A 22,478-nucleotide genomic window follows, 5' to 3' on the forward strand; every position below is an offset into this window, starting at 1 on the left:
GGATAGTCATGTCATCATTTGGATTATTAGTGAGACAGATTTCTTTGCACGTGCTTAATAGTTAATCATCTTTACTGGCATAGCTTTTATTGTTGTACGGTTAATTGGAGAAGGTAAATTAGGTCTGTGTAGACTTTGTTTATCTGGGTTCTGTTATCCTGATTGAAAGCTTCACAAAGGATGGTCATAAATGTCCCTTTATCCAATCTGCTGGGTAATATTTACGGAGTGTTGCAAATATCCGCACAAGCAGTTCGGACAGGAATGCCGCCTCGGAGAGCCGTTCTTTCCCTGGGAATGCTTTAAGAAGTAGAGTTAAGGCTGACCTGAAGTCCTCGGCTGCTCTCAGAGTGAAACTTGTTGGAACACATGAGCTGGTATGGCTCAACTTAGCATGACCTCCGCAGACTTCCAAGGACCTGTCTGGGTTCAGCCAGGCGAAGATTTACTTTATGTAGCTGTTGATTCAGGTGCCGGAGAGCTGCTTTTTGTGTTCATGTGTGCAGAAAGAGCAAACGGTCCTTCCCTGGCTCCTTAATTTCATGTGGGACACTTAACTTATTGTTTTACGCCTAAAAATAGGTCAGAAATTTAACAAGTCCGTATGTTATACGAGTCTGTTTAGGTAAAGTCAATTTATGGCGTTGGTGTGTGTTCAAACACTTTAAAACAAAGCTGCAATTATGTCTTTTTTTCCTCTCATAATTACCTTTTATTCAGAGTTAATGTGTTTTCACCAACCCTTATTTTGTTTATACATTACGTCCAAAAAGGAAGAGTTTTTGTTTTATTTTTAAAATGTTTTAAAGCAATAGTTCTTATCTTATGGCTTTTGAAGATCTTTCCTTCTCAAAATGAATTTATTTATTTTGTCAACCAGTTGAATTTTCACAAATTTTCAGTGCATTCCTCGTGCCTTAACATTTTCACAGGAATGTTTTTTTTTTTTTTTTTTTTTTTGTTAACTTAACTATGAACATAAAAGGCGTCTCTGTTTTCTGTTCAGAAGACAACTTAGGAGATAAGGAGTTTAAAAAAGTATTTAAAAAATGTAAGAAGGTCCGTCTTCTTGAAAGCAAAATCCAAAGTAATAAAGACTTTTGCACAGTCCTGTAAAAAATAAAATAACATAAATGTGACTCAGTGGAATAGAGACCTAACTAATGTTTCTTATTGTGGGATTGTTTTGATTTTGTTTTTTCCTTTTTTATTAATGAAAATAAAGACTAGAAAAGTTTGAATTTATAAGTTTTGCATCGATCTTCACCTTTTTTCGGGATGTTTGTTTTGGATTTTGAGAGTTTTTGTCTGCCTTATTTTCTCTTTAGTGTTTCCTGTGTTTTTTAATTCCAGTTGTCCAAAAAAAAACAAAAAACGTAGAACTAAATTAACAGACTTATAAAAGCTACTTAGACTCTAAGGATGACGGGATCTTCGGAGAGGCAGAGAAATGGCGTGTTTTGTACGCTGAAGCAGGTTTCGAATAAAACAGTGTTTTGAAGAAATTCAGATCTCAAGGTGTTTTTATGGGGAATATACCTGTAAAAGAAGTTAAATATTATGGAAATGATAAAAGTTACAGAAACTAAAAGTCAGAGCAGCCACTTCCTGAATGAGCTGAATATAAATGGCTAAAACAAAAAGTGTAGGGCAGGAAAACGACTCATTATGAGTCAAATAAGTTGGCTCTTACGACCTGATGTTGAGCAGTGTGTTATACCAAAGCTGCTCATTTATTCCAGTAGATATTAGGTCTAACTATCTTTTAGCTTCAGATCGCTCATTCAGTCTGCTGATTGTAAAACCGTGTTTGGCGTTTTGCTGATCTGTAAGTTGAGATTTAGCTGACTCATCAGAAGGAGAGATGCTTAAATGATTCATTGAAGACCCCTCCGAGACGGGGGACGTTAGGAGGCAGATAATGAGGGCGTGTCCCCACATCTCGTCTTCGCACACTGTCATATATTTACCTCAGAGTTTGTCTTGTTGTTCCTGATCGTTTTTTTTTTCTTTTCCCTACAGAGATGCGAGCTCTGTCCCCACAAAGATGGAGCCCTGAAGAGGACAGATAACGGAGGTAGAGCCACTCACATCTGTGCCTCGCCTCGCCTCGCCTCTTGTGTTTTGCTGTCTTTAATTGCACGTCACCAGCAAGTTGAAGGGCCGCGAGCGTGCTGGGAGAGTTATGTAGCTGTTTGTTGTGCGCACCGTCCTCGCCAGTCCGTGTTTTATGAGAGCGTGCGAGTGTGTGTGTGTATGTTTATGAGGGGGCGGGCCAGGATGGGTATAGTGCGTGGCCTGTGAGGAGTCTCCTCGCAGGGTTCACTGGGAGGTCATCTTGGTGGAGACTGTAAATATTCTGCGTGCATGTAAGAGTGTGTGTGTGTGTGTGTGTGAGTCAGTCAGAGAGAGAGGCACAGCTGTGGGATTGTGTCCAGGCCTGCAGGGAGGCATCAGGACAACACTAACACACACCGTTTTACTACTTTCTCTTTTATTTTACCCTTCCCATGACCCCTCTCTGTCTCTTTGCTTTTTCTTTGCATTTTTCTCACCATCTCTCTCCCCGGCTCCCTTGTCAGCTCCCTGTCACTTGTTGATCTGCGTCGTTGTTATTTCAGGTGGGCAAAGCAGGAGAATTTGACAGAAATAGAAGTTTAAAAAAAAGGGCGTAGTCGTACGTACTTCTGTAGTGTTAAAGACGACCCAGTAAATATTTATACACATTATTATTTAGATTAGGTTGGAAGATATATCATAGCTCACAAGTCATTAAAAATAAATGTTTATAGTAATAATAGTGCTGAATGTTAGTGTTTCTATACCTATGACAATATGAAGCACTTTCCTATAATTAAAGATCTGTCACTTTCCACGTTGGATACTTTTCTGAAGTAAATAAATTGATGCCCCCGTTGGTTTTTCTTGACTAAAAAGTTGAGCTTTCAGGCTGACGGGTGAAATCTCGCTGCGTTTTTATAGTCCTGGTTTATAGGGCTCCTCCAGGTCCTTCGAAACAACAACACGCCCACATTTCACATCCGCCCCGTCCCGCCCCCACCCACCCCCGAGTCGTCCCGCTCGCCAGGTCAAAGGCAGGTCACGGGTTCAACTGTAAGTTTAAGCCAGCTTTTTGTTTCAGCTGCGGGGGGAAAAAACAGACACCTCCAGTGTGGTTGGAGACTCCCACCTTCATCTGACCTGCTGTTCACCTCCTCCAGCTCCTCCTCAACCTATCGTCAATTTTGTTGCCTGTCCACCGTGCCCTGCTGTCACTCTACTGCCCCCAGTTTGTCTTTGTTGACAGGCAGCTGTGTGTGTGTGTGTCGGAGCTCAATAAACAGATGCTTAGGTACACACATTTCCAATTTACAGATTAAAGCATGTGAGATTCTGCATTCCAAGGTTCACATGTTTTGACACGTAAACGTGATGTTTAGCAAAGGGGGCCGAGAGGAAAATGTATGTTTGACACAGACCCTTTTTGTCTGGACCAGAGATGGGTTATAATTTGTGCCTGATGCGTTTTAAAGCCATTATTTGATCTTCTCTAAAAGTCACTAAGAGCTTAAAAGTAAGTAAATGGAGCACTCGGACTTTTCTGTTGTTTGACGAATGGAAATGACGGACAATTATAGCAGGGAAAACAACCGCCGCCGACTGTTTTAATTTCTTTGTTCCGTCCACATCAAAGAGCTCGTCTGTATGCTGTTCTCCCAAACTGATACGACTCTGTCCAGCTTTTTTTTTTGTCAAGGTTCCAAAGCATGGAGTTTTTTACCCGTTTTTTCAGGTCTGGATAAGTCTGGAGTTTCTAGACTGTGTTCCTTCTGCTTTTCTAAAAGATAAAAATCCAATTTTCTACAAATTGCTCAAACATGGAACATTTTCTTCTTATTCTTATTACAATGCATGTATAAAACAGAAAGGACGCAGGCGTCGTCATGTTTATTTTGGTTCATCAAGCCTCCAGTTGAAGGTTTTATCCATCAGTATCTTTGCTGTTTAGTTACTGATTGAAAAGCCATCGGTCCAGTTTACACCTCAGTTCAAGACAGTAAAGTCCAACTCACTCCCTGTGGTTGCATGTTTCATGGTATGTGGCTGTATAATTGCAGATTATTAACCTGTTACATATGCAGTTTGCACCTTTTTATCACAGCCTGGCCATGAACTGTGCAGAGAGCTTAGTTTTTCCACATGAACATTATTTTCTACTGAAGAAGACTTGAACCCTGATAGTAAGAGTATGCACGTTTAATTTAAATGCACGTATATATTAAGGTGTTGGGTTTTTTTTTTTTTACATTTGAAGCAGGCTGATAATAAAACCACACCATTATATGAACATGTACAGTGAATTTACTGGCATGTCGACGTTAAAATTTAGAAAAGTGTGGAGTTTTTAAAAAACCAAAATGTTCAAAAAACAAGCAGGCAGTTAGTGTTTCTGTGTGCTGTCGACGAACACTCGCAGAGGCTTATAGCCCTGTTTTCTGACTTTTCACAGGCTGGGCCCATGTGGTTTGTGCGCTTTACATACCCGAGGTGGAGTTTGCAAACGTCTCAACGATGGAGCCCATCGTACTCCAGTCCGTGCCTCACGAGCGCTACAACAAGGTAACGAAAGTCGTCCCAAAAACGCGTTCAGGTCAAAGCAGGAGGAGTTCATTTTGCCTTTGAGTTGACGTGAACGTGTGTGTGTGTGCAGACGTGTTACATCTGTGAGGAGCAGGGCAGAGAGAGTAAGGCTGCCACAGGAGCCTGCATGACCTGCAACAAACATGGCTGCCGACAGGCCTTCCACGTCACATGGTGAGACATGTCCCATGGTCAATCTGTCACCAGACTGGGCTTTTACAAGCCAACTAATATGTATTTGATAGATGATTTCATGTTAAGAATTGCATTTTTAATATTACACACAAATTTAATGTTATCTTCCATTTTTTTACGTATTCTTTCTTTATTTGTCAGTGCCCAGTTTGCAGGGTTGTTGTGTGAAGAACAAGGCTCAGACGCAGATAATGTCAAATACTGTGGATACTGCAAATACCATCACAGCAAGCTGGTAAGTGTCCTCCTGAGGATTTTATTTATTGTTTTGTTCTGCGTTTCTAACATGCTAACCCACAGCTCCGCACCTCGTAAAATTTGTCTTGCAGCCGTGACCCGTTTCCACACGTGTGGATAAATTGGATTTCCCCTCTTTTTCTTAATAATAAAGTTAATTATTCATTGACTGAATTTAGCTTAAAGTACGCCACACGGCATTAAGAGCCGTGACCGCTTCAGGGTTTGTTGCATGTAATTAAATGTACAGAGCATGCTTGAGTGTAAGAGCGAGGCTGGGCGTGTTTGAATAGAAATTATTCTTTTAAAATATTTTTTATGAACAGATAAATGTAACAAATGTTGTTTTAAATTCAGTGAGAAATGCATTTTGTTTTGTGACCTTCATCGCCACATTAGAGGTGACTTATCATCACTTCCTCTCATGTTCTTCCTCTTAACACTATTTTGTTTTCTCAATTATCACGTTTTTCTGTTTATCTTTTCCTTCTGTATCGAGTTTGTTATTCTCAGTCGTGCCCCCCCTCCCCGACAATTTCTAATCTCTCGTGGCGACATCTTTTACTTCTCATCACCTGCTTCCTCTTTTACTGGCTGAGTGAATTCGTCTTGCTGCTTCTTGTTTCTGTTCCACCTGATGTTTTGATTCTGGTCACCCTTCCTCTGCCTTCATCCCTCTCGGCTCATCTCTTACGCCCTTGTGTTACTATCGGGTCAAGTTCTGGATGGGATCTTCATTTTATTTACAGCAACATCAAATTTCTTAGTAATTACTTGTGTATTTTACATTGAAAATGGCTTTTTTTTAAGTTTTTCTATTTAATCAAAAGAAAATAAAACCTTTAGTTAAATTTGTGATGATTTCTTTGCCTGCAGTTAGCATGATCACAGTCTGATTTAATCATCCTTTTATTTCGTTTGGGTAAAATAGCTAGCTGTTGACAGATTGTCTGAGTTTAGTTCCTGAAAAGGGGGAATTACTGAAAAACACAACAAATGCAGCTCTTTTTACTAAAGAGCAGAGCTGGAACGGTTCACGAAATCTGTGGTTTGGTTCAGGTTTTTGTGTTTTCTTCCCTGTTTTGTCTCCTAAAGACTCCACAAATACTATATGTCTGCAGCGAATAGGCCACCCTTTACGCTTGTTTTAAAATGTTAATTATTCTTAAATTTTTGTCACGTAGTCGTGTAAAAACTGAAAGAACTGGGCAGTTTGACATTAGGTCGTTGTGTTTTTGGTTAAAGCTGTGTGCAGTGTTTGCACAGTAAATGTGGAGACATTGCTTATTTTAAAATGTTCTTCATTTATTTGGCAAAACAATAAGTTTTGCCTTTTATGAAACACCTCTGTGAAGTGGTCTAAATCCTCTCCTGGCTGCGGCTCGGTCGCTCCTCCTTTCTGATGACGCCTCTTTTAAGTGGTTGAAAAAGTTTGGTGTGCGATCCTCGTCGGCGCAGACTCTGGAACTAACTGTTGTTTGTGTTTCCTCTGTGTGTAAAAGCCAAAGTTGTTTTTAGGGACAACGTTCTCCGTTTTGGTTTCTGCTGCTGCCTGTGGGAGAAATTCACGACACTGCCTTGAGTTTGCTGTGATTGGTTGATTGTTGTTTCTCTACGGCAAATGATGAAAGAGTCCGATTCGGCTGAGGAAAAAGACCGATGAGTCACCACAACGCACAGACCAGCGGCGTCTGATCCTGGTCCTGAAGGGCCACTATCCTGCATGTTTTAGATGTTTGTCTGAGTGATTAACTGGCTTCTCCAGAGCTGGAAGGCCTGCTGAAGAGCAGGGAAACATCTAAAATATGCAGGAGCAGGACTGGACACCACTGGTATAGAACAACAACAGATAGACTATCCTTTAGACCATCCTGTGATCTCTACTTTGTCAGATCAGCACATAATAATCCTTCATGATCTGACCTGGCTGCTGCTCTCAGCATTTGCTGCACTTTACTGACTTTTTGTTTTGTTGTTTTTGTACATGCACTGAACCGAGACAGCTGACCCGAACCATTTCGGGTCCTTTTCCATCCCCACCAAAGAGATCACTTGTTGAGACAACTTGTAGGACATTTCTGCCGTTGGAGGCAGGCGAGTAAATATCTGACAGGTCCCGGCTTCATGAGCACAAACACAAACATTCTCACATTTTTCAATTTTAACCAATGCTGATGGAAAGACTCAAGCTGTTACATTGATTACATTGATTGGGTATAAATTGCTTTCGATGCTGGGGTATAATGTCATTACGGTGGGACTGTCTGGAAAACCAGAACGTACATGAGTGAATTAACCATGGAAAAAGACTGAAAGGGTTTCATAAAACAACACCGGATGGATGTTTCCTGACTTTGATTAATCCTTCTTTAGTCTAAAGCTAAAATGTATTTAATTTGAGCCAGACATTTCATGTTTCTGTTTCAGTTTCAGTCTTCTAAAAGCATCTGTGGATTCACCACTCCTCCTGTCGATGGACCTCATGGTCTGGCTGCTTGTCGTTGATCTTGCATTGGCTGCGATCGGCAGACTTTGTCGTGTAACTTTGCATAACCAGGTGGTTTTGGACAGCTGTCTCAGCAAGTTGGTTCAAGTCTTACTTTGAGGCTTATTGAATAATAATGTTAGTGTCCCAAATTAAAATTGGGATTAACCCTTTAGGGGTAAAGATATGTGACAAAGAAGGTCCCTCTCTAATCGTTTAATTTTGTAGCTCATATAATCTTGAAAACGGTCCTTATTGGATGAGTGTTTGACCCACACCTGATGGTGATGTGGTTGTAATTTATTGATCAGTCATTACAGTAAGACACTCGGAGCAGCAGGAAGTTGATTAATGGCCAGAGTTTCTAACACTAAAGTGTAAATTTTGGAGAAAGAAGCTTTTGTTGGTGTGTTTTACTATTGCCCAACGTTCTTCTTCTTTTTCTAATAAGGAACATTAACGTGCTGCACAAAACTGATATATTTAAGGTTTCCTAATTTGAATACTTCATGCCACAATAGACATTTTTTTCACCCCCCAACAGTGTTTTTTTTTTACTTGCATTGAAATCAGAATGAGTTTAATTTGAGTTTTTTTTATTTTTTATAATTATTTTAGTATCTTAGCTGATTAAGTCTACATTCAGCCTTCTTTTCTTTGGAGTTCCATCCAGTAATTTGGAATTCTTTACTTTTTAGCGAAGGAGCAGGGGCCGCGGTAGTAGGTCTCAAAGCTTAAGTGACTCTTCCTCTCTTTGTATGGATAGACCCCCAGACCAGGACAAGCAGGTAAGACAGCCCTCTGCTCTTACCCTCTCTGCCTCCCAGCCATGAAACATGCACGGTTACATGATCACACTGCAGAGCGATGGCCAAGTGTGCAATCAAACACTTAATCGATGATGGCAGACGCTTGTAGAGCCAAGAAGAGCATGAATTGTAACAAAGTGAGCCTTTTAAGATGTTGCTGATGTTTCATTTTGCATCATAGCTTCGTTTATGTATTAACTTGGGTTTGAGAGCTAAATGTCTGATTTATAGACCAACCAGCAGGTGATTTTAGTTTTTTAGTCTGCAGCCCATCAGTGATTATCCCCTTTTAATGCTTGGTTCATTGTTGTGACTTAATAAGTCAGGCCTTTCTGAATTCACAGGGGGTGTTAAATGATCTGCTTTTTATTTGTTATTTATTAACAGAAAGGGGAGAGCACAGACTTATTATTTTATCCTTATGGTTTAAAAAATAATCTGTAATACTTGAGAGTTTAAGTGGTAGGTAGAGTCTTCGGAGTTCAAAGTTGTTGTGTTCTTTTTAGAAAAAATGGGGAGTTTTTTGTTCGCCATCATGTTTGTCCCCTTTAAACCAATTAGCAGCTATTTTAAAAATGTTATTTTTGATCCTTATTCTTTGGGTTGTGATCACTGGGTGTAAAGAACCCAAACAGTGATGAATCAGTTTGGTGTTGCTCATTGTTGGCGTCAGCTTTTCCACCATAAGATTTCTATAAAGGACATTCTAGCAAACAAAAACACTGTTTTCTGATAATACAAGCAAAGACAAATACCTCACACACTTCGGCACTTAAGGGAAAAGCCTTTATGTGTGAGTGCTCAAGTGTCAGAACATATTTTATCCGAGGCCGCCCTTTTTATCCAGGGACAACCATTCTGCCTCCTGAGCTCCTCACTGGAGACTTCCTGCCAAGCTCAGCTGCACAGCTCTCCTTACGCAGCCCACATTTGCATCAACACGCTTCAGCTTTATGTAAAACACGTCAGAATTTGGTTGTTTCTTAGCTTCTTTGCGTTGCAGTTGCAGCTTGAAGGTCATAAATTTGATTGTCTATTTAAAAAAAGCTAGATTATTTGAATATTGTGCATATATTTGAACTAAAATGTCACAATTTACAAGTTACTAACCAGAAAAATTGACTGAAAATCTCCCTAAAGTCACCTGCGTAGAGGTCTGGAAACCTGTCAGACAGCTGATATCCTTAAAATTGTACATTTACCTTTTAAAGCAGTTTTTTTAAAGACATCACAGTAAAATAGAATGTTTGTTGTGTTGTGCTGGTGTTTTTGATTGCAGATGTTCATTTTTGATTAAATGAAGTCAAATTGAACCGTAGATTTTACCTTTTTGTTGGTGGAATTAAGCTTGAGAGCACAGAGTTATATTTGCCTTTATTAAAACTGTTTGAGCAGCGATGGAGGACCCCCTCCTCTCCTGCACAAACACACGAGCACACACAGGCTCAGTCTATCCCAAACCTCGGGTCAGAGATCAGTAGGATCAGATCTGTGTGTGCGTCTGTCTGTCTGCGCATGCATTTATGATGTGGTTTGGAGGTTCGGATGTATACCCACCTCATGTAAGAGCCTGCAGTCAACCTACAGCAGGGGCTTAGAGATCCCCCCCCCACACACACACACCGGCTGCCTGAAAGGGCCTGCAGGAAACCTACACACACACACACACAATAGCTGGTCAGAAATCCTGCAGGAAACTGCACAGGGGAATTCCTGCCAGGCCAGGGCGGATTATTTTCCCTCTTACTTCCTGTTCCTCTCGTTCTGCCCATCTTCCCCTCTTTCTCCTTCGCTCCATGCCCCCTCATCCTCCTGAGCACGCACATTTGTCTTTCCATAATCAATACAACTCGTATTGTTAAACAACGTGCTCATAAAAGCGCCATAATTTCATCTATTAACTTGTGGGTTTCATTTAATTTGGCTGTGATGGATCCAAGTAGACTTCTCTCTTTTTTTTTCTTGTTAGTCCTCCACCCTACAGGCAGGCACATCTGCTCGCCAAGTTTAAGAAACTCCATCCTTGTTTTAGCATCAGTTTCAAGGGTGGTGACTCCATTTTCTACATTTTGGTGTCCAGTGTTTGTCCTTCTGATCGACTCAAATCCTGGCATTTTGTTTATCTATAACCAAAAGCAAGCTCATTAAACACAAACCCCTCAAAAACTGCAAAAAGTATTGAACAGAGAGGGTAATTAAAGTATCTGAGCAGAGGTAAAATCATCAACTATTTATTAATTCAGTACAGTTTGCTGTAGATGTTTTATTTTTGTCAAATTTAATACCATTTATGTCTTTAAAAAGGTCTAAAATGAATATAAATATTATAGAAGTAGGCAAATTTTCTGCCACAGGTAAAATAATTAAAAGTTAGATGATATTATTTGTTGTTTAATAAGGTATTAGAAAACAATACAGCCATAATTTAAGATGTATGCAAAGAGCTTCAGGGAAATTTCATTGAAGAGACATTTAGAACAAAAAGTTTCGACCTGAAAAGTGATTTTTTTTTTCCTCCTCTGAAGTCAGCAATCTGCATTCAAGAGTCAAAAAGTGAATAGATGCAGTTGTTGTCAGGAGCGGCTCACATTTACCCCACGCAGTCTGAAAAGCCCCTGAGACAAGTCAAACGATCGGGCCGGCGATGAGCAGCGGCACACAAAAAGAGGAGAGAGTGCGCTGAAAGGCTTTGTCTCCGCCTGTATAATCAATTGACCTGATTGATAAGGCCGTGTCAGAATTACATTGTGTGTGTGTTATGTTTCCCACGCCCAGTGCTGTGGGTGCTCTGAGTGTGTGTGTGTGTGTGTGTGTGTGTCACCCGAGCCTCTCAGCTCAGCTTCTGTCCATCAACACCTACCTCAGGAATGTTAATGAAAAACAACAAGGGAAACCCTAAAGACTTCAGCTCTCTGTCCGTCTGATTCGCCACCTCTCTGCTGTCTTTACACCTTTTTGTTTCACCGCAAGCTTCAGCTTCTTCGGCCTTCTTTGGAAAAATCTGATTTTTGTTTTTGAAAAAGTTCGTTAGTCGATTAATTAGACGAGTCAGCACGGATTAACGAGTAACTAATTAAACAAAAAGCTCATTTCTAGCTACTTATTTCTAAGCATGACTTAGAGTATCTTTTGTTTCTTGTTTTATAATAATATAAATCTACCAAGGATCCTTTGTTTTCCCCAAATGCAGCTTTTGTCTATAATTAATTCCACCAAATAAAAATAAAAACGAGCAAAAACATCGTTGCTCCTTCTGCGCCAGGTGATTAAAAACGCTTGTTTACCAACTGCAGCGTCTCCTATAGGTTCATTAAAGTTCACAGCAACAATCTGAGGACGGAAAAAGACAAGATTGATTTATTTTTACAGTTTATTCACAGTCCTGTGTGCATTTAAACACAAAAACAGCTCATTTAGCTGAATAATTTATAAGACACTGTGATCCAACGCAGAATAAACCTAAAATTTACATTCAAAATGTTGGTTTAAACGCCCAACTTTAGGTGTAAAAGTTGCATTGTTTAGATGAAATTAAAGGGGAACAACATTGTCAAGAGTTAAGACACAAAAGAGCATTTGAAAGTTTCACTCCTCGTCTGAAACATAAACGCAGACGCAGGTCCTGCCCTCCAGCAGAGGGGAAGCCAGTGTGTGCCGAGGGAGCACAACCAAGCCGCTATCTCCTGATTTGGCCGGGGCTGTCTGTTAACCGCCACTCACAGAGGAAGTCTGGCTAAACCGTCAAATGCAATCAGTCTTCACCAAAACCCTCAAAGAACAGGGGGAGGGGGGGGCAGTTTCTGCTGTTTCATATTAGTTATAACATGTCGAGTCCTTTGTCGTGTCTCAGGAGCCGTGCATATTTTTGCTGCTTATTTCCTAAAGCGTGCGCGTTCGAAGAGTTTGCGCACCTGCCGGCGTACATGCATGTGCGGGAGAGGTGTCGGAGTGCGCGGCGTGCACGCGAGGTGTAAATGTGCTGGCACCCAGTCTCCACCTCGGGTGCGAGCGGAGGGTGGCAGTGTCTGTGTGCTGGCAGGGGTGTAAATTGAGCTTTGATGGTCTAAGTGGAATGATATGATTGGATGAAACGAGGAGACCCTTCGCTCTTAGATGCATTCTTCTCCATACAGCAGGACGCTAAATGCTCCTTTTTATCTCTTATTCATCACTCTCTTTGTTTTTTGTGGCTGTCCTGGCTTTAATCTTAGATCGAGTCCTTAAAATGCAGCATTCCCTCTTTCTCTCTTCTTTTCAGACACACTCCTCTTCAGTGTTTAGACCAGTGGTCTCCAATCCTGGTCCTCGAGGGCCACCATCCTGCATGTTTTACTTGTTTCTCTGCTCCAACACACCTGATTTGAATCAATGGGTGATTAACAGGCTTCTGCAGAACATGAAGAGGTGATTTAACCTCTGAATCAGGTGTGTTGGAGCAGGGAAACAAGGAAAATATGTAAGATGGTGGCCCTCCAGGACCAGGATTGGACACCACTGGTTTAGAGTCTGTTTTATATTTGATATCCTCACGGCTGGCAACTTCCTGAATGTCTCCAAATTCAAACTTTCTTCTTCTCGTGTTTATTTGTTTTAGTGCTGCCACTGGTTTTTAATTATCCTCCCCTGCGTTGAGCAGCTTCAAACGTCTGTTTTTTATTTTATTTTTCACCCTTTTTGTTCAGAAACACAAGGAGCGGGACAGGCACAAACCGAAACACAAGAAAGGCTCGATGGACATGTCGCCCTCGCTTGTCCTTCCAAACATTATGGTCCCAGACAAGGTGAGGTCACCTTTCCTCTGATTTATTCCTCTCTTTCTCACCCGGTGATGGTTTGATCATTTTCCCCCCCCATGGTTCCTCCATTTATTTTCCTCTCTTCTCGCCTTCTTCCTCCAGACCTACAACTGCAGTAACTCAGGGGGAGGCGTGACCTCTCTGGCGGCGGCCTCGCAGAAGCGGCTGGACGACAACAGCGCCCGTTTCACCAACGCCAACTTTCAGGAAGTGTCATCTGCCCACCCTGGCAGCAGCTCCAAGGACGGCTTGGTCGCGGACGCTGGCAAGGCGGCGTCCGAGGTCAAGAGCAAGAAGAACAGTGGCGGGGGTCACGCGGTGGGACAGAGGGGCGGGCGCAAGTCTCTCACCTCCTCAGGGAAGCCCCTACCCTCTGCTGTGGTCACCATGGCAACCTCCTCTACATCTGCCTCCGTTTCCACGGGGCCTTTCCATCAAGGTGAATTGATGGCAGCAAATGGTGCTGTATGTTAATTTTCCCACAAGTGGGAGTTATCCCCGCAGTTAGAAAAATGGAAATGCAATGACAAATCAGCTGCTCTTACTACTCAGCCCACCCACCCAAAAATAAAAAAAAATACAGCCAGTGCAGCACTATTGTAAAATTCATCAACATAATTAAGACTCCCATAAGAAGATGATTAATGCTATATATGTGTGTACGTGTGTGTGTTTGTGATATCGCAGCTTTATCTCCGCTGGCTTCTGGCTCCCTGTAATCTAGAACCCTGTTGGTAAAACACATGCAGAACATGCAAGGAGGTCAAGACACGAGAGGAGTCATGTTCCGTATCTGTTCGTGTCCTTCAGAGAGGCTCACTTCCTCTGATAAATGGGAGGACTGTATGATCCGGAAGAGCTGACTGTTCAGGAGATAAAGTGTAGGAGCAGATAAAAGCGCTTATTTTAGTTCTCGTTCCTCCCTAAAGAGCGCCGTGGAAACTTTCACAGCATTGATGTCTAATTTCCCTGCTCTTATTTCTCTCAATATCCTCCTCTCGCTTCCTTCCTTTCCCTCCTTCACGACTCCTTTTGTTTCCTCCGTTCGTCACCGGTTCCCACCTGTCCTTTTCTGTCCCCCAGGCCTGCTGTTGACCAGCGCCAGCAAACCTCCCTCTGCCCCTTCCTCCTCAGACTTCCTAAGCTTCTCAGATTCGTCGTTACGTCCCGGTGGTGGAACCTCTTTTTCCTCCCCACCATCCTTCAGCAGCTGCCTGGTGAAACCAAGTTCGGAGGGGGGAGTTTCAGAGGGAACTGCAACTCTCTTTGGCTCTCTTATGTCTGCTACTACAGCTTCTGCAGGTGCCGCACTTTTGTTCGTTGTCTGTGATTTCACTTGTTTTGCCTTTTTTTTTTTTACCTGTTTTACCACATCATCGGTGAACTTATTAGCCGGGGGTGATTGTTCAACAGATTAACTCAAAAAGAAAGCGGCGCTGAACAGGCCCGGTCCAAGATGAGATTCTGATGGCGTGATGACCTTGAGCAAACAGAACACGGTTCTGCTGTAATGAAAAGAACATTTAAAAACGGGATTTAGTCGTTTTAATTTAAAAAACTGAAATGCAAACACTATTACATCATGCTTAATAATGATTATATTATGATATTAGGGGAAGGGGATCACTTGTAAATATTCAAATTGTAGTTAAAATGGACAAATTTGAAGAATTAATTTAAGTTTTGTTTTTACACCAACATCTGGTCGCACCACGTTGTTTCCTCTGACAACACCCCCGTTTCCAGAGAGAAACACCTCGGAGTGTCCCCAGCATCTGTTCCTGCCGTCGTAGTTTATTTTGAAAGGATTATAAAACGAAAAGTCAGCTTTACTGACAGAATATGTGCACCCCCCTCTGAATATTCAAGGAAAAATCCAATAAATACAAAACAAAATCAAAGAGTTTTTGCTTGAAATGCACATCCCTAATAGGTATAATATTTAAAACAGTATTTTTTTATAGATATTTAAATGCACAGACACGAATAAGGAGAAAATGAGTGAAAGTGTTGACAGTTGATGCTAACTCTTGTAGCAAATGTTTGTTTCTAAGCAGACCACCATGACTCCACCAGATAAAACGTACACCCAGCTGATAATCTCTTTTTAGAGTGAATTCCTTTCTCTGTTATATTTTTAATTCTTTGACTTAAGTGACTTTTTAACACCTTGACGCAAGTATTCGGCTCATTCCTGGTACAGAACGGCAGGAAGAGCTCACCACAGCTACTCGGTTTCGCTCTTCTTCTTCGCAGGAGTTGGTGGGAAGCTGTATGAGAATTCGCTCAGCCACGCAGCGGGCGAAACGACGAGCCTCGTTGGCTCGACGGCCTACAAGCGGCCTCAGCCCTCCAGCTCGGGTCTGGGGATCGGCGGGGCAGCCGCGGGAGCAGCGGAGGACGGCGCGAAGAAGAAGAAGAAAGGCAACTGGAGGAACCGGTTCGGACCTTGTTTCACCACGGACGTGAAGCCCTCTGAGGCGGCGCCGTCTCTGACGCTCCCCACCTCCTCCACAGCCAGCACCGCCCCCTCGTCCTCCGCTGCCTCTACTTCGTCCTCGGCGCTTTCGGGACGGTCAGGGTTGGTTTCCAGCAGCGGATTAGGAGTGGGACTAGGAGGAGGAGGAGAGAGGGGGCTGGGGGTCATGGGCATCGCTGGTGGCATTCAGAAGTCCCCGTCGCTTCTCAGGAACGGGAGCCTGCAGAGCAACAGCAGCTCCACGACCGCTGGCTCGGGTAAGGAGGCTGCAGAAACACACAAAACACAGGCTGGAGACTTCAGCTCTCACAGACCTGCAAATAAAGGCTGTTTAAATCAATTAATTCTCACATTTTCACAGTAGAGAAGCAAAGGAGCCCAAAAACGCCACAAATCAGCAGCAGCTTTAGATAATTTTGGATAAATCGAGCTCGACGCGCTCAGTTTTAATTTATTAACGGAATAAAAGGAAGTCCTGTGTGGTGTTGTTGGAGCTGTTTCTGTTCTTCACGTCCAGCTCTTTCGTCCTCGAGTGGAATTAATTTAATCAGAAAACATTAGCTGGCGACCTCTGTGCGTTACGTTAAATTACCCAGATCTGATCGGCTCCATGTTTGCATGGGCATGTGTGTGTCACACACGTGGAACAGGTCTGTGTGGTTTTTATTTATTTTTTTATTTTTTCCCCCCATCTTGTTCAGTTGCTTGGCAACCGGCTTTATGCTTTGGAGCTTCCCCTCCGCCGATGGAAGCGGCTCAGTGAGGTCCGCACTTCCAGCGTCTGCGCTTTTCTTTCAGAATCATCACCTTTTTTTTGTTTCTTTCTTTCCTCCGCCAGCCTTCAAGCTGCTCGCTCTTACCTGCGTCCTTCTCCTTCTTCAGATTATCTGTTGACGTTTTATGCAGCCGCAGGTCTTAAGTACTTATTTTGGGTAAAACAAATGCATCCAACTGAAGTAAAAATAAACAGTAGCGATAAATAGGCTCATATTCATCAAATCTTCATCTGCTGCTCTACATGTTCTGTTCACTTCTGATGTGAAATCCTGTTTTCAGCTTTGCGATTTACTTTTAATAAAATTACTGCAATTTAAACATCAGTAATGACGATAAATCGATGGTGGCATGAAGTGGACTGAACTGGAGGGTCCACAGGAAGCAGACAGCAGATTTTAGGTTGTTTTTATTAAATAAAACAGTATAATTTATAAAGTAAAGACATTTAAAGGGAGAAAGGAGTGATTTGCAAATTATTTAAACCCTTAAAATGATAAATGATAGAATTAAAATAGCTGTAAAGTAAAAAGCTGTACGCAAAGTTTCATTTATTTGTTTCATTTTTATAAAACTCTCAGACAGACATGTTGTCTCTTTGTTGCGTAGGATCTTTTTTTATCACCGATCTGTGTGAGTTTTATTGCTCGATGTATAAATTTAGAGCTCCTTTCTTGTGTGTTTGAGTCTCAAATGAGCTTTTTTTTTTCTTTTTGTGAGTCAAACCTTTTTATATATATTTGTGGATGAAAGCAGTCTTTTTGACAAAGGTTTTCAGAAACATTCCTGAGCCCACACAGTTGCTGTCATTACAGAATCCAAGCTTTTCCTACCAAATTAAGCCAAAAATAGACTTTTTTCCCTGTACACAATATTTTTAAAGCATGTTATTAAAGGTACTCATTGTAAACTCTGAAATCAAAGCTAAAACATTTTATCCTGATCAGTTTGAAAGGGTTTACTCCTGTAGTTTTCCAAATATATTGGTATTTGACTCTAAAATGCAGGTCCGCACTCAATGTAAACAAAACCTTTTTACCTGCACACTTCGATTAATTAATCTGATGTCTGATACAAAAGTGTCTCCATCCTAAATGGCTGCTTGTCAGCAAATTCAGCAGATAAATGTTTAATTTAAAGACACATTAACCATTGATTTCAGGGAAAAAATTAATTTTGTTACTTTTTTCTTTAATGGTGTTCTTGAAATTGCGATGAGTACCTCTAAATTGAAAAAAAAAAGATAATAAAAGAGGAGTTAAATGCAACTAGTCATCTTTATGCTTCATTAAAGCTGCAGGTTTGAAGCAGCCGTGTGAAAACGTGAGCGTTTCAGGTGTTTCAGATCTGATCATTAATTAGGTAAATAAGACGACTGGTTTGGTTTTATTTCCTGAGTGTGTTTTATTTTCTGCAGTGGTTGTTTGGGGCTCTTATGTCCATCTTTTTATTTATTTATTTTTGTCCTTTCTGACCACAGCTGGAGGGGGAGGAAGGGGCCAGCCCGCCGTGGTTACGTATGGCTCTGCATCATATATTCTCCTTTATACTGTAAATATTTAGCTCGGGGTTAATGCAGGGCAGTAATGGGGAGGATCCCCTCCTCCTCCTCCTCTTCCTCCCCGCCATGCCGCCTGCAGACTCCTCTGTGCTGATGGATAGATGGTTAGCCTGATAGATATGTGCTGGTGGATGGGGAAAAGCAGGGGTTAGATTTTGGCTAGGTTAATGTTTGATGGCGGCGGGGTCACCGATGGGACGGACGAGCTCGCTGGGCGCAGTGTGTGTGTGTGTGTGTGTGTGTGTGTGTGTGTGTGGGAAAAGATTTATTCAGGCCAGCTGGAGTCTAAATAGAAAAAAGGATGAAAAACCAAGAAAAAAAAACAAATTAAGACGTTTACTGCTGTGTATTTTTGTTGTTATATCCTGATTTACATGATCTCATCTTTGTCTGTAAAACCTAATTCCTTCAGAATAAAAGCACCCGTCTGAGCGGAAGATGGAAAAGCAACGAGAAAATATTCTGAGCTAAATTAAATTTCAACAACAGATCAGACTTGTTAGAGTATAAAACCATTAAAGACATGTTGATGCAGTAGAAATGTACGTTTGAAGATGATTTGATTTAAAATTGTTCCACTCTTAAATGTGGTTTGCAGAACTGTGGCAGGTCACGCTTAAAAATACCTGTGGTGCTCACTGAAGGAATAAACACACACACACACACACCTCCAGTGTGCAAAAACCCCACTACAAATATTAAAAGATAAACTTTTGTTTATTTTAAAAATATTATTGCTTTTCCTCTCAAAAATCTCTGTAAAATAATTTTATTTTTATGTGCAGGTGTATTATTATATTTATATATTATATTAATTATATTAATATTATATTATTCATATAATTTTATTTAGTCACATCTGTTGGCTTATATTTTAATTTTTTTAGTCTAAAATTGTTTCTGTAAAAATCCCAGATTATTCTGACTGTCACAAACCCCAATAACATTCTGCAACATACACACTTCCTGTCTGGTCTAATACACACACACACACACACACACACACACCTACGCAAACACCAAGAAAATGCAAAAAATATGAAAAGAGCAACTATTATTTACAGTAAAATATTCTTACTTTTCCTTACAAATATCTCTGTATAATTGTATTTTTTTATCTACATGGTTAGGGTACAGGTGTGTGTGTGTGTTTTGGTCTTCATGTTTTATTTAATTTCTTGTTGTGTCCGTTGGCTGCTAGTTCTGACTCTAGAACTTGAGTTTCAGCCCAAACTTGTTTTTGATTCTGAATCTTATAGAGATTTATCGCTCTGTCACAAACACACACACACACACACACACACACTTCCATCGGCTGCCCTCGTTTTGGCTTTGAATTTGTTTTTGTTTATCCTTATTGGTAGAAAAGACATTCTCAGAATAACGGACGTCTTCGTCTTGTTGTGATTGTCCTCAGTAACCATGGCTGGCTTCCAGTCCTGGAAAAACACAACAACAAGCTCCGGTTTTCAGCTTCATTCAGCTGCACAGACATTTCTTTCTTTCTTTATTTTACTCCTGGTTGTGTAGATGAATCTGTCCCAGATTTCCTCCTGCAGCCGGACAGGAAGAGGAAAGTTGGGAGGCTGAGGCGAGTGAGCTTCAGGGGCTTAACTGGATCGATCACACAAACACGGCTCTGTTTTGGTTTGTTTGTCATTTTTTTCCCCAGGATCGGGAAAGATTAAAGATGTTTGTGTTGAATTTGCATCAAAAGCAAAGATGCAACAGAAATATTTATGATATTTAAAACATTTATTTAAAACATTTAGAGAAAAAATAACTTTAACTTGACGTGTTTTTCTTTTGTGATCTGGTTTTCATTTGCAGCAAAATATTCTGTCAAATTGTAAACATTATATTCCAATAAAACAGGGCAGTTACAGAAAGAAATTAAATTTCAAATCTTTGTTATTTTAAATAAATCTTCAGCTGTATTTTCCGGCTTGAATTATAAATATTTCCAGGTTTTTTTTGTATTTTTTTTTTTTTTCTTCCCACCACCTCTTTTGTACGTGACCCATTTCATGGCAGCATTAGCTAAACTCTGTTGGTTTGGCCTCTAATCCAGCTGCTGAAAACACACACACACACACGCACACACACCTCACCCCCGGAGCTTCGACAGCCCTGCTTTGGGGATCAATTTTTCTGCTGCATATTGCAAAGCGTTATAAATAGTATGTCGGCCCATGTAGTGTTGGGATCTATTGCTCCCCCCCTCCTGCCCTCCACCCCTCCCCTCCTGGCACAAAGATCTCTTGTTCCCCCAGTGAATGCGTGCTGCCCTGAGCCATTCAGGCTTTTGTGGGGCCGAGGGGCCCCTCTCTCACCCCCCCTCCATCCTCTGCTGGGGTCAAAGGGAGGCAGGGGCAGGGCTTATCCCTGGTTAGTGGGTGAGGACCGGGGGGGAGGCGAGGTGGAGGTGGGAGAGGGCAGAGATATCAGGTTTTAGGAGGAGAGGGGGGAAAATGGAGCAACACAACAAGTAAATTAATCTGTTTTAGGTTTTAAAGACAAGAAAAATAAAAAAAAAGACTTGAAGTAAATTAAAAATGCTGCTTTTCCCTTTTTTAATGTCCGTTAAAATAAACTCTAATATATATATTTATTTATGTATATTTGCATGTTTGTGAGTTTATCAATTTTAAATCTAAGTTTGTATTTTAAAAAAAACACTCGCTATGTTTTGGGGGAAATTGTCTATATTTTATTAATAATTGTATAAATTTTTATTATTTTCTTTATAACAGCCTCCAAGCAAACATTTGCTCATTCCTATTTTATTATTAAAATTTATTTCAATAATAAAATAATAATTTGGTAAGAAGTAAATATATATTTTATTTTTGTGATTATCACTACCTCTGTTTATATTGATTCTGTAAATAAACTAAATCTGATAAATATTAAAAGGAACTGTGATTAAATGCTAAACATGTTCAAATTACTATTTAAACATTAATATTTCCCGTTTTATCTCTTTATAAGTTATAATAAATGCATCCAGCCTTTTGGTTATTTAACATTTATAACTTTACACATATATGTTTAAAGATATATATTTATTTACTTAAGTGCTTAATTGTGTTGTTTTTGGTGTGATTGCAGGTCACATTTGACAAATAATATGCACGTGTCAAACATCAAATTTAATTTTTATTTATTTATTTAACACCATTGACCAAAACTCTGACTTGTTGTAGAAAACAAAAGAAATATTTCCAATAAGAATAATTTTTAGCCGATGTTCCCAGTTGGAAAAATCCAGAGCTGTTGTTTTTAGTGGTTAAATAATTCCAGTGTGTTGTGATTTAAAATGAATTATTCTAGTCGTTAAATGTTGGCGTTTTTCTCTCCACAGGTGTCTTCTCTGCTGCCGAAGGGTCATCGTCGGGGACGGGAGCCGTCGCCATGGGCGGGACGACCTCCGAGTTGTCACAGCAACAGCAGCCCACGCCTTCCCTCGCCCCTCCCTCCTCCCCGTTCACCGCCACCGCGCCGCTCAGCAGCGCGGCGTCAGCACACGTGAGTCTCCGCCTCCTCGCGCCCGTCGAAACCCGCGGCGACGCACTCCACCACTCGCTCGCTCGCTCTCTCTCTTTCACAAAAGCAACCGCGCGCTCTGCCTCCATTCAGCGACTCGCGTCCCTCACGTCTTTGAACTCAAGTGCAGAAAAATCTGTGTGAATACAAACAAACTAAAGCGCAGCAATTAAACGTTTTCAGCAGCAAATCTCTGGGCTCCATTGTTAATCCTCCGCTGCGTTAATTATCTGTAAAATGTGTGCATCCTGACCTTGTGCGGAGTCAGTTTTTATAGGCAGATAATCTATCGCTGGAGCCTGGGTGCACCTGTGGAGGGTCGTTCTCGTTCATTGAAAGAACAAAAAAAAAAATCTTTATTATTGTTCTCAAAGCTCGTCATTAAGACGGGAGGGATTCTCCAGACTAATTCAGTTCTATTAACCTCAGAGAACAAGGTCACGATGTTGCGTGATGCGTTCCTGCTAATTAAAACATACTGTATCTTTCAGGAAATTTAACAGACGGGAAAAAAAATTCAATATTTCTTCCAAAACCACCTCAGAGGAGACATTCAGCTCCCAGGTTAATGAATCGCTGGAGGAACAGCCAAGGCTGCGCATTGTGGCAGAACGCACGGCCCATTCTGCTTCAGGTCGTGTCACTTAAAAACTCATCTGGGACAAAGTTGGGACATTATTCGTCTCCTGTCCTCTGCGCTGACGTCTGAAATCAAGGCTGCGTATTTAAATAAGATAAAACAAGAAATCTGCAGCTTCTCGCTTGGATTCAGTGACAAAAAAACAACATTTCTGCAGTGCCTGCATCCGGTTTTCAGGCCGGTCAGTGACTTTCTTGTCAAATAAGGACAACAAATGTCCTGTAGTGTCCAGTCTCTCAAAGCGTCCTCAGTCCCGTCCAGTTGTGTCCCCTCTCTCTCGTTGTCCTGTGATGTAATGACATCTGACAGGCTCCA

At 41.2% G+C, this 22,478-nt stretch overlaps 1 protein-coding gene across 4 annotated transcripts in view; it reads left to right on the forward strand.

Annotated features, from left to right (window-relative positions):
* mllt10 (MLLT10 histone lysine methyltransferase DOT1L cofactor) overlaps positions 1 to 22,478 on the forward strand; it is a 37,768-nt gene that overhangs the window by 4,594 nt on the left and 10,696 nt on the right. For 3 of the 4 annotated variants that reach the window (XM_017428434.2, XM_017428435.2, XM_017428436.2), the window contains exons 3-11: positions 2,023 to 2,077; positions 4,511 to 4,620; positions 4,712 to 4,815; positions 4,978 to 5,071; positions 13,050 to 13,148; positions 13,266 to 13,602; positions 14,247 to 14,465; positions 15,420 to 15,899; positions 21,342 to 21,505. In XM_017428434.2, the coding sequence (XP_017283923.1) occupies positions 2,023 to 2,077; positions 4,511 to 4,620; positions 4,712 to 4,815; positions 4,978 to 5,071; positions 13,050 to 13,148; positions 13,266 to 13,602; positions 14,247 to 14,465; positions 15,420 to 15,899; positions 21,342 to 21,505 (1,662 nt within the window). The remainder of the gene's footprint in view (positions 1 to 2,022; positions 2,078 to 4,510; positions 4,621 to 4,711; positions 4,816 to 4,977; positions 5,072 to 13,049; positions 13,149 to 13,265; positions 13,603 to 14,246; positions 14,466 to 15,419; positions 15,900 to 21,341; positions 21,506 to 22,478) is intronic. The other variant, XM_017428437.2, reaches the window with a different exon arrangement.

This window comes from Kryptolebias marmoratus, linkage group LG21 (genome assembly GCF_001649575.2).
Source record: "Kryptolebias marmoratus isolate JLee-2015 linkage group LG21, ASM164957v2, whole genome shotgun sequence".
NCBI lineage: Eukaryota > Metazoa > Chordata > Actinopteri > Cyprinodontiformes > Rivulidae > Kryptolebias > Kryptolebias marmoratus.